The 12,147-nt window shown below is 36.0% G+C and overlaps 2 protein-coding genes across 4 annotated transcripts; both read right to left on the bottom strand.

Moving 5' to 3' along the window:
- Positions 1-1,166: 1,166 nt before the first annotated feature.
- On the bottom strand, positions 1,167-7,320 carry LOC110707558 (peroxisomal (S)-2-hydroxy-acid oxidase GLO1-like). 3 transcript variants are annotated; one of them, XM_021885609.1, is made up of 12 exons: positions 6,759-7,320; positions 5,048-5,233; positions 4,701-4,825; positions 4,140-4,186; positions 3,959-4,045; positions 3,402-3,526; positions 3,187-3,253; positions 3,045-3,086; positions 2,880-2,949; positions 2,674-2,774; positions 1,838-1,942; positions 1,167-1,622 (listed from the first exon to the last, which is right to left on the bottom strand). In XM_021885609.1, the coding sequence occupies exons 2-12, from the start codon at positions 5,182-5,184 to the stop codon at positions 1,437-1,439; spliced, it is 1,092 nt and encodes a 363-aa protein (XP_021741301.1). In that variant the 5' UTR covers positions 5,185-5,233; positions 6,759-7,320; the 3' UTR covers positions 1,167-1,436. The 3 variants fall into 3 exon arrangements, with proteins under 3 accessions (XP_021741301.1, XP_021741349.1, XP_021741404.1); XM_021885657.1 differs by having other exon boundaries at positions 5,048-5,216; XM_021885712.1 differs by having other exon boundaries at positions 3,968-4,045; positions 6,759-7,319.
- A 1,324-nt stretch (positions 7,321-8,644) lies between these two features.
- LOC110707486 (UDP-glycosyltransferase 76B1-like) lies at positions 8,645-11,774 on the bottom strand. The gene is made up of 2 exons (XM_021885522.1): positions 10,545-11,774; positions 8,645-9,715 (listed from the first exon to the last, which is right to left on the bottom strand). The coding sequence occupies exons 1-2, from the start codon at positions 11,062-11,064 to the stop codon at positions 8,859-8,861; spliced, it is 1,377 nt and encodes a 458-aa protein (XP_021741214.1). The 5' UTR covers positions 11,065-11,774; the 3' UTR covers positions 8,645-8,858.
- Between the last annotated feature and the right edge of the window lie 373 nt (positions 11,775-12,147).

The following is a 12,147-nucleotide window of genomic DNA, read 5'->3' as shown; positions in this document are numbered from 1 at the left end:
GTTAGTCTTGGAAGATGGGGGTTGGGCATAAGAATTATCACCATTTTCTTGAGGTCTTGGAGCAAATCCGGGTGGGGTCCCCTTTGATTGTTATTTTGAAAATTTCCCCTATTTTGATTTTTCCAATTACCACAACATTATTTATTCAATTAAAGTTATTTAAACAATAAAGGAAAAGTGATTTATCTAAGTGCTCAGGAAACTAACCGTTCTTCTCTTATGTTAAATCTTCGTTTAATGTGTTTATGGACTTTCTTTCTTCTTTGTAACTCTAAGGAATTCAATGGATTCAATTAGGGTTGGAAAGTATTTGGGAAGAGAGAAGAAAAAGTAGTATGATAGTAAGAGAAGTTGAGAGATTAGGGTTTTGAGAATACTAGGGTTTTGAGAATAATTTTTTCTGTCCCCATAATGATGAACGAAGACCCCTATTTATAGGCGTAGGGATCTAGGTTTAGGGTTTTAGAGCCGCGCCGTTAGGTGGCATGCGCAACTCTCTGAGTCGCGCTGGGTGCCGCGTGCATCTCAATGGCGCGCGCAACTGATTGAGTTGCGCTAGTTTGCGGTTTGCCTTGTACGAAAACGCGTTTTTAAAATTTCTATAACTTTTGATTGCGAAGTCGGATTAAGGCGTGTGAGATATCATTGGAAAGCTCTGAATGTATACTTTCCAATTCCGTTAGAATTAGGTTAAAATATATTATGGATCAAAAGTTATAGCCGTTAGAGTGCAGGGGTATCGATTTTAGGGCCCGGTTTAGTGTTATGATCATAACTTCTTAGTTTTGGCTCGGAATTGGGCTTATAATATACCGTTAGAGAGCTCTTTGACAGGGCTATCCATCTTTATAGACCTTGCATGGGAAATTGATGTTTGGTTCATCTGTTTGGCTCGGTTTTTCAACAATGTAGGTTCCATTGGATCCAATCATTGCATTTGTCACATTTGGTCCGTTATTAATCAATTTTAAACATGTATGAACATGTATGAGGCCTAATTAGTAATTGGACAAGGCTCTAAGATAAATTGGTCATAAATATGGGTTTCAACTTACTTCATAATGCATTTTGTAGTCCATAAACACTTCAACTTTCATCTAACATGAAGAATGGATAGTTTTTTGTAACATCATCGTAGTTCCTTTCGGGACAAGAAAGGCCAAAAGTAGGCGTCTACAAAAGCCAAAATATTTGTAACCAACTTAAAAAATATCTGACATGCCTAGCTGTAGCTGTAGTCTGAGTAGCTTAATATATTCCTAACATTATTTTGAGGTGCAAGGTGCAACCTTAATTTCCAAATTAAGTGTAACCTTTAGCGTAAAATCACACAACTAGAAGGTCTAGAAATCCTTATACATACACATGAATGGAATTCATGATCCTCAAACCCTATCTTATGAAACTTGCAGATTAGACTTCAGAGTTCAAACGACTTATAACTTGAGGGAAATTTGTTGAGTTTCAGTGCATGTCATGACATGGTTACGAGTAATTTCCTTTATTGTACGACACCCACTTAGCGCCATGGTGAGATCAAACTCATCACGAAGCATTTGAAGCACTTTTCGCACACCAGCTTCTCCATCAACTGCTAATGAAAAAACTATAGGCCTTCCAATCTGGAAACAAGAGAGTCTTTAAACTTTTGAATATGGATAATAACTACTAGTAGGCTTTTATGTGGTAAAAATACAGGTGCAGTTACTAGTTTCACAAGCTAGTTTCATTAACAGGAATATATCTTTGAAAATTAGTATGTCTGCAACACATTTAACTATAGATCCAAATTACTGGAAACTTGATAACTAAGAATATAGCAAACATAGTTACTTACAAATACTCCAGAAGCTCCAAGTGCTAATGCTTTGAAAACATCTGTGCCACGACGAATACCACCATCCAAGAAAACAGGAATTCTACACTCCACAGCTTTCACAATCTGCCATATGCAACAATGGGGAACATATGTAGGTATGCTAGAACTAGTATATCAAGCACTCTGAAGTATATTTATAATACAAATATGATTCTTTCCTTATTCAGAGCTTCAAATATTTTCTGTCACATTAATAGACATAATGGACACACCGTACTAATGGCCTTGTTTTGTAATTAGCGAGTAGATGGTTGTATTGCTTGGTTAGACAGTTGCATTAGACGTTTTGACATGTTGCTTGGTTAGTTGTATTAGTTATGTATACTCATTTGGCTAAAGTTTCACAGTCAATATACATACAACATTCAATTTGCAAATTTATTTAAATTAGAGAGTTGAGCACCACCAGCTCATTTTTTGTTCATCTTTGTCTCTATGCTTGTAGGAACGATAAGAGATAACATTAATTTAATTGGAGAGCTTTGAGGTGGAAATACATGCCTGCTCTCGATTGTAGAAAATCTTCCGTGCATACACTCTCCACAATACAGTAAATAGATGAATGCAGAGAAAGTATGTCATTAAGTGCTTATGGGTTTTTTGCCCCTAGTGCTTATTGGTTAGTTGTTGGTTATTGATAATGGTATCTTGTCCAATAACCAGAATATCCTTATCAAGAACTTATTACATAACTCAAAAGGAGCTTTACCAAATTGGAAGCAAAGGGGAAAAAAATCCAGATCTACAAATATAAAGATGTATCAAGTGTATGGAGGTTAAATTTGAATACCAACCTCTTCCAAAGCCATGATGGTTGCAGGAACAAAATCAAGTTGTCGAGCTCCGTGGTTGGAGACGATAATTCCTGCTGCGCCTGCTTGCACTGCCAGTCTTGCTGCAGACAAGAATAAAACTTTCTGACATAAAGGTCACACAAACACAATATAATAGAAATCATGTTTCTCTTATGAAGTACACATTTTACAAATACACTACTTACCATCCTCAGCAGTTAGCACTCCTTTCAGCAAAATTGGCAACTTGGTGATGGTCTGAAGCCACTTTACATCCTGTAAAAGGTATATATTCACGGGAAAGATTCACAAAAAAAAACAATTGCACTGCAAAGAGTCAAACAAAAGGCTAAATTACTTTGTTTTTTTACCTTCCAATTCAATGACCGATCAACTTGAATGGGACTGTCAGTCTGCAAGTTGGAAGTTCAATCCAGGAAAAGAATGGGACTGTTAATTTCAATCTCTTGAAAGGTTACCAGTAGTCAGCTTTGATGTCTTACTTTCACTCACCTGATTAAGCATACCAAGATCCAGCCCCTCAAAGTTCTTTAATGTCAAGTGTTGTGGGAGAGCAAATCTGCAAGGAATGTTAAAAACTGTTAGATCATATTCACATGTTTATGCATACTTTTCACAGAAGTGAACTTAAACACAATATAACATCAACAACTTTCGCCTTTCACTGAAGAACGTATAGCAAAAGACAGTTGAAATTATATAATTACCTGTTCTTAATATCTGCCTCCCTTCTACCTACCCTGGGTGTATCAACTGTGAGAACAATAGCTTTAAAACCAGCCTTCTCAGCTCGTTCAACAAGCTGTACCACGATACTTCGGTCTTTCATTACCTTGATTATATGGATACATACAATCATCATCAGCCTGACTGCAGTTTAGCAGAAGCTTAAAGAAGACAAATTAGACATACAGACTAAGAAAATTAGGACTTCAAACTATTTACATTTTCGCACTAAATATATTCTTCGCCATGAACCAAAAATTGGAGAGGAGATACAAGTTTGTATCTATGTTGTGCTGCGATTTGTACAAAACATAATACAAGACATTACATCAGGGCTAGCAGTTGAAAAAGAGAACAATTTTGATGACATACTGACATTCATCCAGATTGTCACAATGTACATGAGAAAATGAATATTAAGATTATGAATCTTTGGCATAATCTTACAATTTAAGTGGACTTAAACCCGGAAATTCAGAAAACAGATTCTTTGATACTGAATAAGCATATATTAATTTACAATTTGTTTTGCACTTACTATACTCACATAAAGCTGGAAAAATCGAATTCCTGGTCCAGTTGAGGCAACTTCTTCAATGCTAGATGTGGCTAATGTTGACAATGCCTGGGCCAAATAATCACACGTGCAAATCAAAGAATGAGTTTGACAGTCAGAAAAAAGAGGAAAAATATTAAGGGAAAGAAATGCGAGTCCAAACCATAATTGTGCCAGCAGCAGATGCTGCCCTCGCTGTTGCCAATTCTCCTGCAAGAAAACGATCACTTCAAAATAAGGAGGATTTTCAAAACCAGTTTCTTAAATTAGAATATAAAGTGTGTATTCATGATAATTAGCTCAACATTTCACTCATATATCATAAATGGCTCATGAGACTAAAATATTCATGACCATTAGCTCAAGAATTAACTCATTTATCATATATGCTCATGAGACAAGAGTATTCATGATCATTAGCTCAAGAATTAACTCCTAGGTCCAAACACAGTCAGAATACCATTAATTACAGTATCATCTTCAGAACTATTTTTATATATGATAGAGCATCAAGTTACATCATTTGATTCAAAGCATTGATCCAGTACTGCTTAAGTAAAAAGAAATATCAGGCTAATTAGGCTTTTCTAAATTCAGATCATAAATCCATATGTCACCATAACCTACAAGCTACATGACTGCAGGTGTCTGCCGGCTTGCGTTAATTTTGACCAACTATCCTGAAAACAAGAATAGAAATAACATCAAGGACTTGAATTTTTACCTTCGGGGTGAGCCATTTTTTGCATAGCTGAAGGAGCTATCATGATTGGCATGGGAATCTTGAAACCCAAGACAGTTATTGTAATGTCTATATGACTTACATCTATGAGGATGCGAGGCCGGAACCTGAATTTCGTTGGGAGTAATCAATAATTAAATTGCAATAGTCAGCCATAGATATAGAAATAGGTATAAAACTATAAGATGAATGAGAAAATATATTTCTGATCTCACTTTTATCTTCTATATGGTTGTTTGATAATAATGATTTGCTAATGTTACTAAAATATCCTGGCACATTCAAGTGACCATAAAGGTTATGACACTACATGATAGAGAAACACATACAAAATCCTCGAAAATGCATTTATGTTCTCTTCTAGAGTCCATTCATCTTCAGCACCTGATGCATAATAATCATATATCATCTTCGGCAGTCTCTCTTTTGCCAGCTTATCATATTCAGAAACATTTGTTATCTCCATCAAGCTGTTAACGATTCTGCTGTATGATTTCCCTGAAAACGTCAAAGCACTGAAGCATTTTCAAAATTAAGAGCAATACCAATTGAAAATTTAGTAGCAGCAGCGTTTTCAAATTTATTATTGGCTATCAAAGAGTTGCTCCATCCAAGATGTGACTCGCCTAAACTATACAGTACCAACCTTTAGTGTAAGGGGTAAAGGTAGATTTTCTGTTCTGAAAAGCAGTTTCGTCCTATAACTTTCTACAACGGATAGACTACAGATCAGACCAAAGAAATATTTATAATCCTTTCCAGAGTAGTATGTGAGTGAGCAGAAGTACTAAGTCGCGGAAGGTGCTTATAGCAGCTTATGCAGCAGTTGTGTAGTGACTAGTGATCATAGTAGATAGTAATTGGTTTGCTAATTTGTAACGAGTTTCTTCCGCCACTATTAAGTTTTTTGAGATATTTCAAATGTGTGTCCCTTCACATCAGACTATAGAATGCAAACTGTTCTTCAGAATTTTGCAATAAGCCACTTTGCTTACCAACTTACCAAGAAATACTTAACAAGATGAAATGATTATCGATACACACGGAGAGATCACTCACAAACAACAATAATTCCAACAGTGCTAAACATCTAAAGGAACTAATTTAACTTCATTAGGTGACAGTGATATACTCGTATATGGTTAACTTCTTCATTAAACTTCCTAGTCTCATGGAAAATCATAATAGTTTAAACTCCCTCCGGTTTTTTAGTGCTTCAGATATGTGATTTTCAAAACATTTAACAAGGAATAAAACCACTAAGGGCATGTTCGACAAAATATAGCTGTGAGGGTTGCTGTAGCTGTGGAGATAGCTGTGAGCTGTGGAGATAGCTGTTAGCTGTCAACAAGTTGTTAGCTGTGAAAACAAAATAATTTAGGTATGATTGTTCAGTAAAGTAGTGGTTGACTAGCTGTTACATTTAAGAATCAATATTTTATTTTTAAAACTATACATTAAATTTTCAAAAGCTACTTCAAAAGCTAATAATCCTAGCTTTTAATAAAAGCTACCTCCACCACTAAAAGCTACTTGAACTATTACTTTGCCAAACACTCACATTTTTTTGTTGAGTAGTGGTTTGACCAAGCTACCTAAAAGCTACTCAAAAGCTAGCGCCGAACACGCCCTAAGTTTAGGGTTCCTTTACGTGTGGTTTTTTGGTTTTTTATTTTCAAAATCATATGATATATGTTAAATAATGAATAAAAAATAATTAAAGGCCTTTTTCTTATTTTTGGCAAATGAAATCTGAAAACAAAAAACGATGTCAAACAAATCCTTAATTTATGTAACTTAATCTCTAATCCCAAAATTTGTATTATATCTAAAGTTTGATTGATCATCAAGAAAAAATATAAATTGAGCCGGATAATGAAATTATTACTTAGCTAAAGCTAATTATCATGCATGATGCATTAATTAAGAAACGATAAAAAAATAAAAAATAAAAAATAAAAAAAATTAACAAACAATAAAAAACAAAATACAGAGTAGTTGAAAGAAAGAAACATTATAAGAGGGGTTGGTGTGACTAACCTGAAGTAGTGTCCAAGAGAAAATGAGAGTGCTTGAAGCTAAACTGCAGAAAAATGAGTTGGGGGTTTCTTCTGTTTTATATTCAAAGAAGCTGCCATTACAGTGGTACGACGAATCAGATGATGGCGGCTAAATTTTTTTAGTGAAGTTACCAAATCGCGTTTCACTGCATAAGGCCATATTCAGTTAATCTTATTTTTCTTACTGAATTAATGAATTTTATTTTTATTGAATATTTCCCATGTATTTAATTACTTGTGTCATTTCTCCATTTTTCCCATGCGCGAAATTTTGGGAGCAAGAGTAGAAAGTATTCATAAAATATGAAAAAATAAATAAATAAAAAGGGTTGGTGAAAAAATACAGTAGTACAATGAGGAGAAAGCAGAATATTAAAAATACGGCTGGAAAAATCTGCTTTTAAAAACAAATAGTTGGTCCTAGAAAGAAAATATTAAATATTGTAAAAGATTTTCAAAAAAAAAAAATAGAAAAAGTAATAAAATACGGCTGTAAAATAAAAGTTGAGCAATTAAGACATTACATCGGTCATCAGGGCTGGCAGTTAAAAAAGAGATGATTTTTGAGGACTTACGGACAGACGTCCTTTTTGCTTTTTTACTTACATAAAAAGCAAGAAAAATGGAATTCCAAGTCAAGCTGAGGCAACTCCTTCAACACTAAATGTGGCCAATGTATACAATGTTTGGATCAAATCATCAAACATGCGGATAAAAGAATGAATTTGACATTCAAGGCCGTTCAGAAAAAGATGAAGGGAAAACAACTAAAAGAAATGTGAGTCCGAACCATAACTCTGCCAGCAGCGGATGCTGCCCGACCTGTTGCAAACCCTCCTGCAAGAAAATAATCACTTCACCACAGAAGGAACTGATATCAAATATGGTTTATGAGACTGAGATTCATGACCATTTGCTCAATAATAAACTCTTAGGTCCAGACATTGTCAGAATGCTATTAATTAAGATATCAGCTTTAAGATCACCATATATGATAGAGCATCTAGTTGCAGCATTTTGTTCAATACATTGATCTAGTACAGCTTATATAAAAAAAACAGAAGGAATATCAGGTAGATTAAGTTTTAACGAATTTAGATCATAAGTCCATAACTAATCCCTAAAGGCTACAGGACTGCAGGTGTTAGTCGGCTTTGTATTAGTGTTGACAGCTATTTTGAAAACAAGAATTTCAGAAACAATTCCAAATCGTAGATTGAGGATACATTCGTAATGACTTGCATTAATATTTGCATACGAGCATTACCAAACAGAAATACAAGTTAACGACCAAAGTAGGATCCTTAATTTGAGCATAACTGGCAACAAAGAATTACTCCATGTCTTCATCCAAGATGTGACTTGCTGATAATACATAGTACTAACCTTTGGTAAAGGGGACTGGGCTCTGGATAGATTTTCTGTTCTTAAAAGCAGATTTTTCCTATGACTTGCTCTAACAGAAAGACAACAGATCATACAAAGGAAACATTTATCAAGATCAGGGAGTCTGTGCCACTGAGCTCAGTTTAGTGTGTGCCTATGCAACTGAAATCCTTCCGTATCTACTTTTCAATTGCTACTTTAACTCTTAATGCTTGCAAACAATTAAGTGGTGTCTCTATTATAAAATTAATCCTTTTTCAGAGTAGTATGTGTGTGAGCAGAAGTTCCCCCATGGCACACAGTTTAGGCGAAAGGTGATTATAGCAGCTTCATTATGCAGCAAAGATTATCTAGTTTGTAAAGAGTTTCTAACTTTGCTTTGCCTAAAAGCCACCTAAGTTGCTTACGCTTATGTTTGTGAGGGGTCATTCTAAGGTGTATACCCTTGCATTAGACTGTAGAATGTAATGCTCTGAAGAATTTTGCAGTAAACCACTTTGCATACCAAGAAATAATTTACTAGATGAAGTTTTCATCGATACACACTGAGAGATCACTCTAAAACAAAAGTGCTCAACATTGAAAGGAACAAAACCTCACCCAATAGACAGATATTTTTTCTTTAGAAAGAAATATCTTCTCAGTTTATTCGGTTGATGACAGTATTCAATCAATGAAACAATAGATAAGTAAATCAAAATGATAGTAGGTAGCTGGTAAGCCTCTCTATAGATGTATATGAAGAACCGCCTTCCTTGACACAAAGAGTTGCCTTCTCCTTCAAAGCTGTGATTCTGCTCCTCATTTCTTCCCCTTCTTCCAGCATAAGTTTTCTTATCGACCTTGCTATTTCTTCTCTTTTGATCCCCTTTTCCAATTTCATCCCTATCTTCCAACCATCACTCACATGCCTCGCGTTCATATCCTGGTCAGCAAAGATAGGCTGGCAAAGCATAGGCACTCCTTCACAAATACTCTCCAAAGTTGAGTTCCATCCGTTGTGAGTCCAAAATCCTCCAACAGCTGGGTGGGATAAAACCTCTAATTGAGGTGCCCATTTTACAAAATGCCCTCTTTCACCTAACATATCAAGGTAGCCTTCTGGCAATGAGTTGTTGACTTCTGAACCTTGGATCAATCCATGGCGTACCACCCATAGGATTGGCACCATGCTTTCAAGCAGTCCCCAGGCTAGCTCGAGAAATTCAGCTTTACTCATTGTTGCAACACTCCCAAAACTAACATACAGTACAGACTTGGGTGTTTGTTTATTCAACCAAGTGATGGAAGTTTGGTCTTGTGCCCATATGCTGGTATCAGAAGTCGGAGATTGTTTGTGTAAGGGGCCTATAGGAAAGATGGGAATAGGAAGGGATCGTTTAACTTGAGCCGTTGCATAACTTTCCAGTTCCTCAAAGGTATTGCATATGACACCATGAGAGGTCTCGGTTTCTCGGACAAATGTCTCCAGTAAATGATGTGGCCATTCTAAAGGAAGGTCCCTGACTTTTAAAGGGGAAAGCTCTGGCAGTATTTCATCTAAATTATTATCTGAAATGTGTACACAAAGAGAGAGAAGTCATGCATTTGAAAGTAATATAACAACCTGAAGTTTAATGAGTCATAAAGCAGATAATGTACAGTCTTGAAGGTTGTCCTTCTGAACACTATTTTTGGCACATTTATTATTTATTTGACATTAATTGCAGAAGTCCTTTAATCATATGAGTTTGTGTGAATTGTATGATTGTATGTACGGATGTACCCTGCAATTACATAGACATAGAAATTGTACACGGAACCTGCAACTCGTTTGCTTACTATGCTGCTGTTGAGAGTGCTGACCTAGGAGGTTATAATTCTAAGAATTGAATCAAATCTGCAGCTAGTAATGATTATGTTTATTTCTTTATTTAATCTAGTTTGTTGGTTTCCATTTTATATTTAAGAAAGAAATTAGTACCTATGAATTAAATAAAATCTGGAGCTAGTACTGATTCTGAATATTTTCTGTTTATTCTAGTTCATCGATTTCCTTTTTTTTTTTTTTTTTTTTTTTTTTTTTTTTTTTTTTTTAGAGAAAGCCAATAACTCCCTTCAGGAGACCAATTCAGCAGTCTCTATCAATACATAAGCTAATAAAATAATGCCGTGTCTACCTGCACTCGGGTAAAACTATCTAAACACATAATTGCCATACATTGGCACTTGTAGAGTTGTAGGGGATGAAAAGCTGATGTATGTGCCAATGTTTAGTTACATCCAGCGATTCAGGTATGCATTGATATGAACATATTATCAATTCTCAGATCAAATAATCTGTATTGATTCAGAACATTTGGCAAAAAACTCTTGAAACTATATCAAGATTAGAAGTTACCTCGAGCAGGGAGATAGCCTTTTTCTCGTAAAGAAGGCAGAGAAAGATAAACCAGCAAAGCCGATATGCTACCAGTCCTGAGCACCAGCCTAGGAAGGTTAATGCTAGCAGTAAGAGACCCAACAAATTTCCACATAGGATCTGCTATCAAGGCAGCAATATGCTCCTTACACCCATCAGTATCAGTATCAGCAGCAGCAGTCTCGCGTAAAATTTGAGACAAGCAATCCCGGAAAGCCTCGCAGCATGTGTCCATGCTAGATATGACGGTAACAGTATCCGGCGGAGGAGACTTGGAATAGGACTCGAGTAAGCTGTTGTGAAAGGAGCAGAAAGTGAAGTGTGGGAAGTCGGTAAGATTTATAGGATTGTAAGGAGTCTGAATGATGGTAATGGAGAAACCTTTGGAGTATAGCAGAGTTGCTAGTTGTAGCATTGGATTTAAATGACCGTGAAATGGTGCAGGAAATAGCAGTAGTCGACGGCCGAGCTTGCTCGTCTGTTTCATTGTCCCTTCCATTGGAGCTTATGGTTGTTTTCTATGGATTTAAGCTTGTGTTTTCTATTGATTAAAATGAGTTGGGTTTCTGGCCTTTATGCTATAGAGTGAAGACAGGAAATGATTACCTAATGGATGAATATTCTATATACTTTACCCAATTTCATTTATATGAATCTTAAAGTTTTTAATTCTGAAATTTCTCAATCAGATTCCTCTTATATACTGCTTAAATACTGTAGTCTCATGTTATCCTCAATCTGTAGTAACTAGTGGCTACCTTTTTTTTTTTTTTTTTTTTTTTTTTTTTTTTAACAAACTAGTGGCTACTCGCACTTGCTTAGTTGCTACCTTGCTACTTTCAACTATATTCACGTTTTAGACAATAACATAAAATATTTATAAAAAAAAAAACAAAACAAAAACAAACAAAACACAACACCTACTTAGTACTATATTTACATTTTAAGTCATGTGTGAACATGTATTTGGGTAAGACCGTAAGAGAGAGCATAATTAGGGATGACACTGGGTCGGGTTAAATGGGAGACCTGCCCCATCCTCGTCCAATTCAAGTGGGGCGGGGATGGAGAGAGGTTTGGCCGGTGATGAGGCGGAGATGAATATAAAATGTGTGCCCGCCATGGGTGATGGGGCGAGTATGGATTTTAGAGTAGACCCGTCCTAAATTCACCCCGCCTCATACCCACCTTATACCCGCACCATATTTCTTTTATTAGAGTTGAGAATTTATGAAACTTGATACCCCTAAGACCCAATAACCTTGAATAGTGAAAGTTTTAATTTTCTTAACCTAATTTGATATAATCGTCATTAATGTGATACAATAGAGCAACATGGCAAAGAGTTTGGGATGATTTTGGGGCGGGTATAAGGTGGGCATGAATATCCAATTGGGTGATGGGGCGGATATGGATTCTATCTTGTACCCGGTGGGGCGGGTATGGATGTGGATATTGTACCCCCCACGGGTGGTGGGGCGGGGATGGGTATAAGATTTTTAGGCGGATAAGGGTATGCAGGTACCATCATCCGCATCTGACCCGCCCCATTGCCATCCCTAAGCATAATTAGTGGATCTAC

Source organism: Chenopodium quinoa, unplaced genomic scaffold (genome assembly GCF_001683475.1).
Source record: "Chenopodium quinoa cultivar QQ74 unplaced genomic scaffold, ASM168347v1, whole genome shotgun sequence".
Lineage (NCBI taxonomy): Eukaryota > Viridiplantae > Streptophyta > Magnoliopsida > Caryophyllales > Amaranthaceae > Chenopodium > Chenopodium quinoa.
The sequence above is the reverse complement of the archived record's forward strand: the minus strand, read 5'-3'. Positions and strand labels throughout refer to the sequence as shown.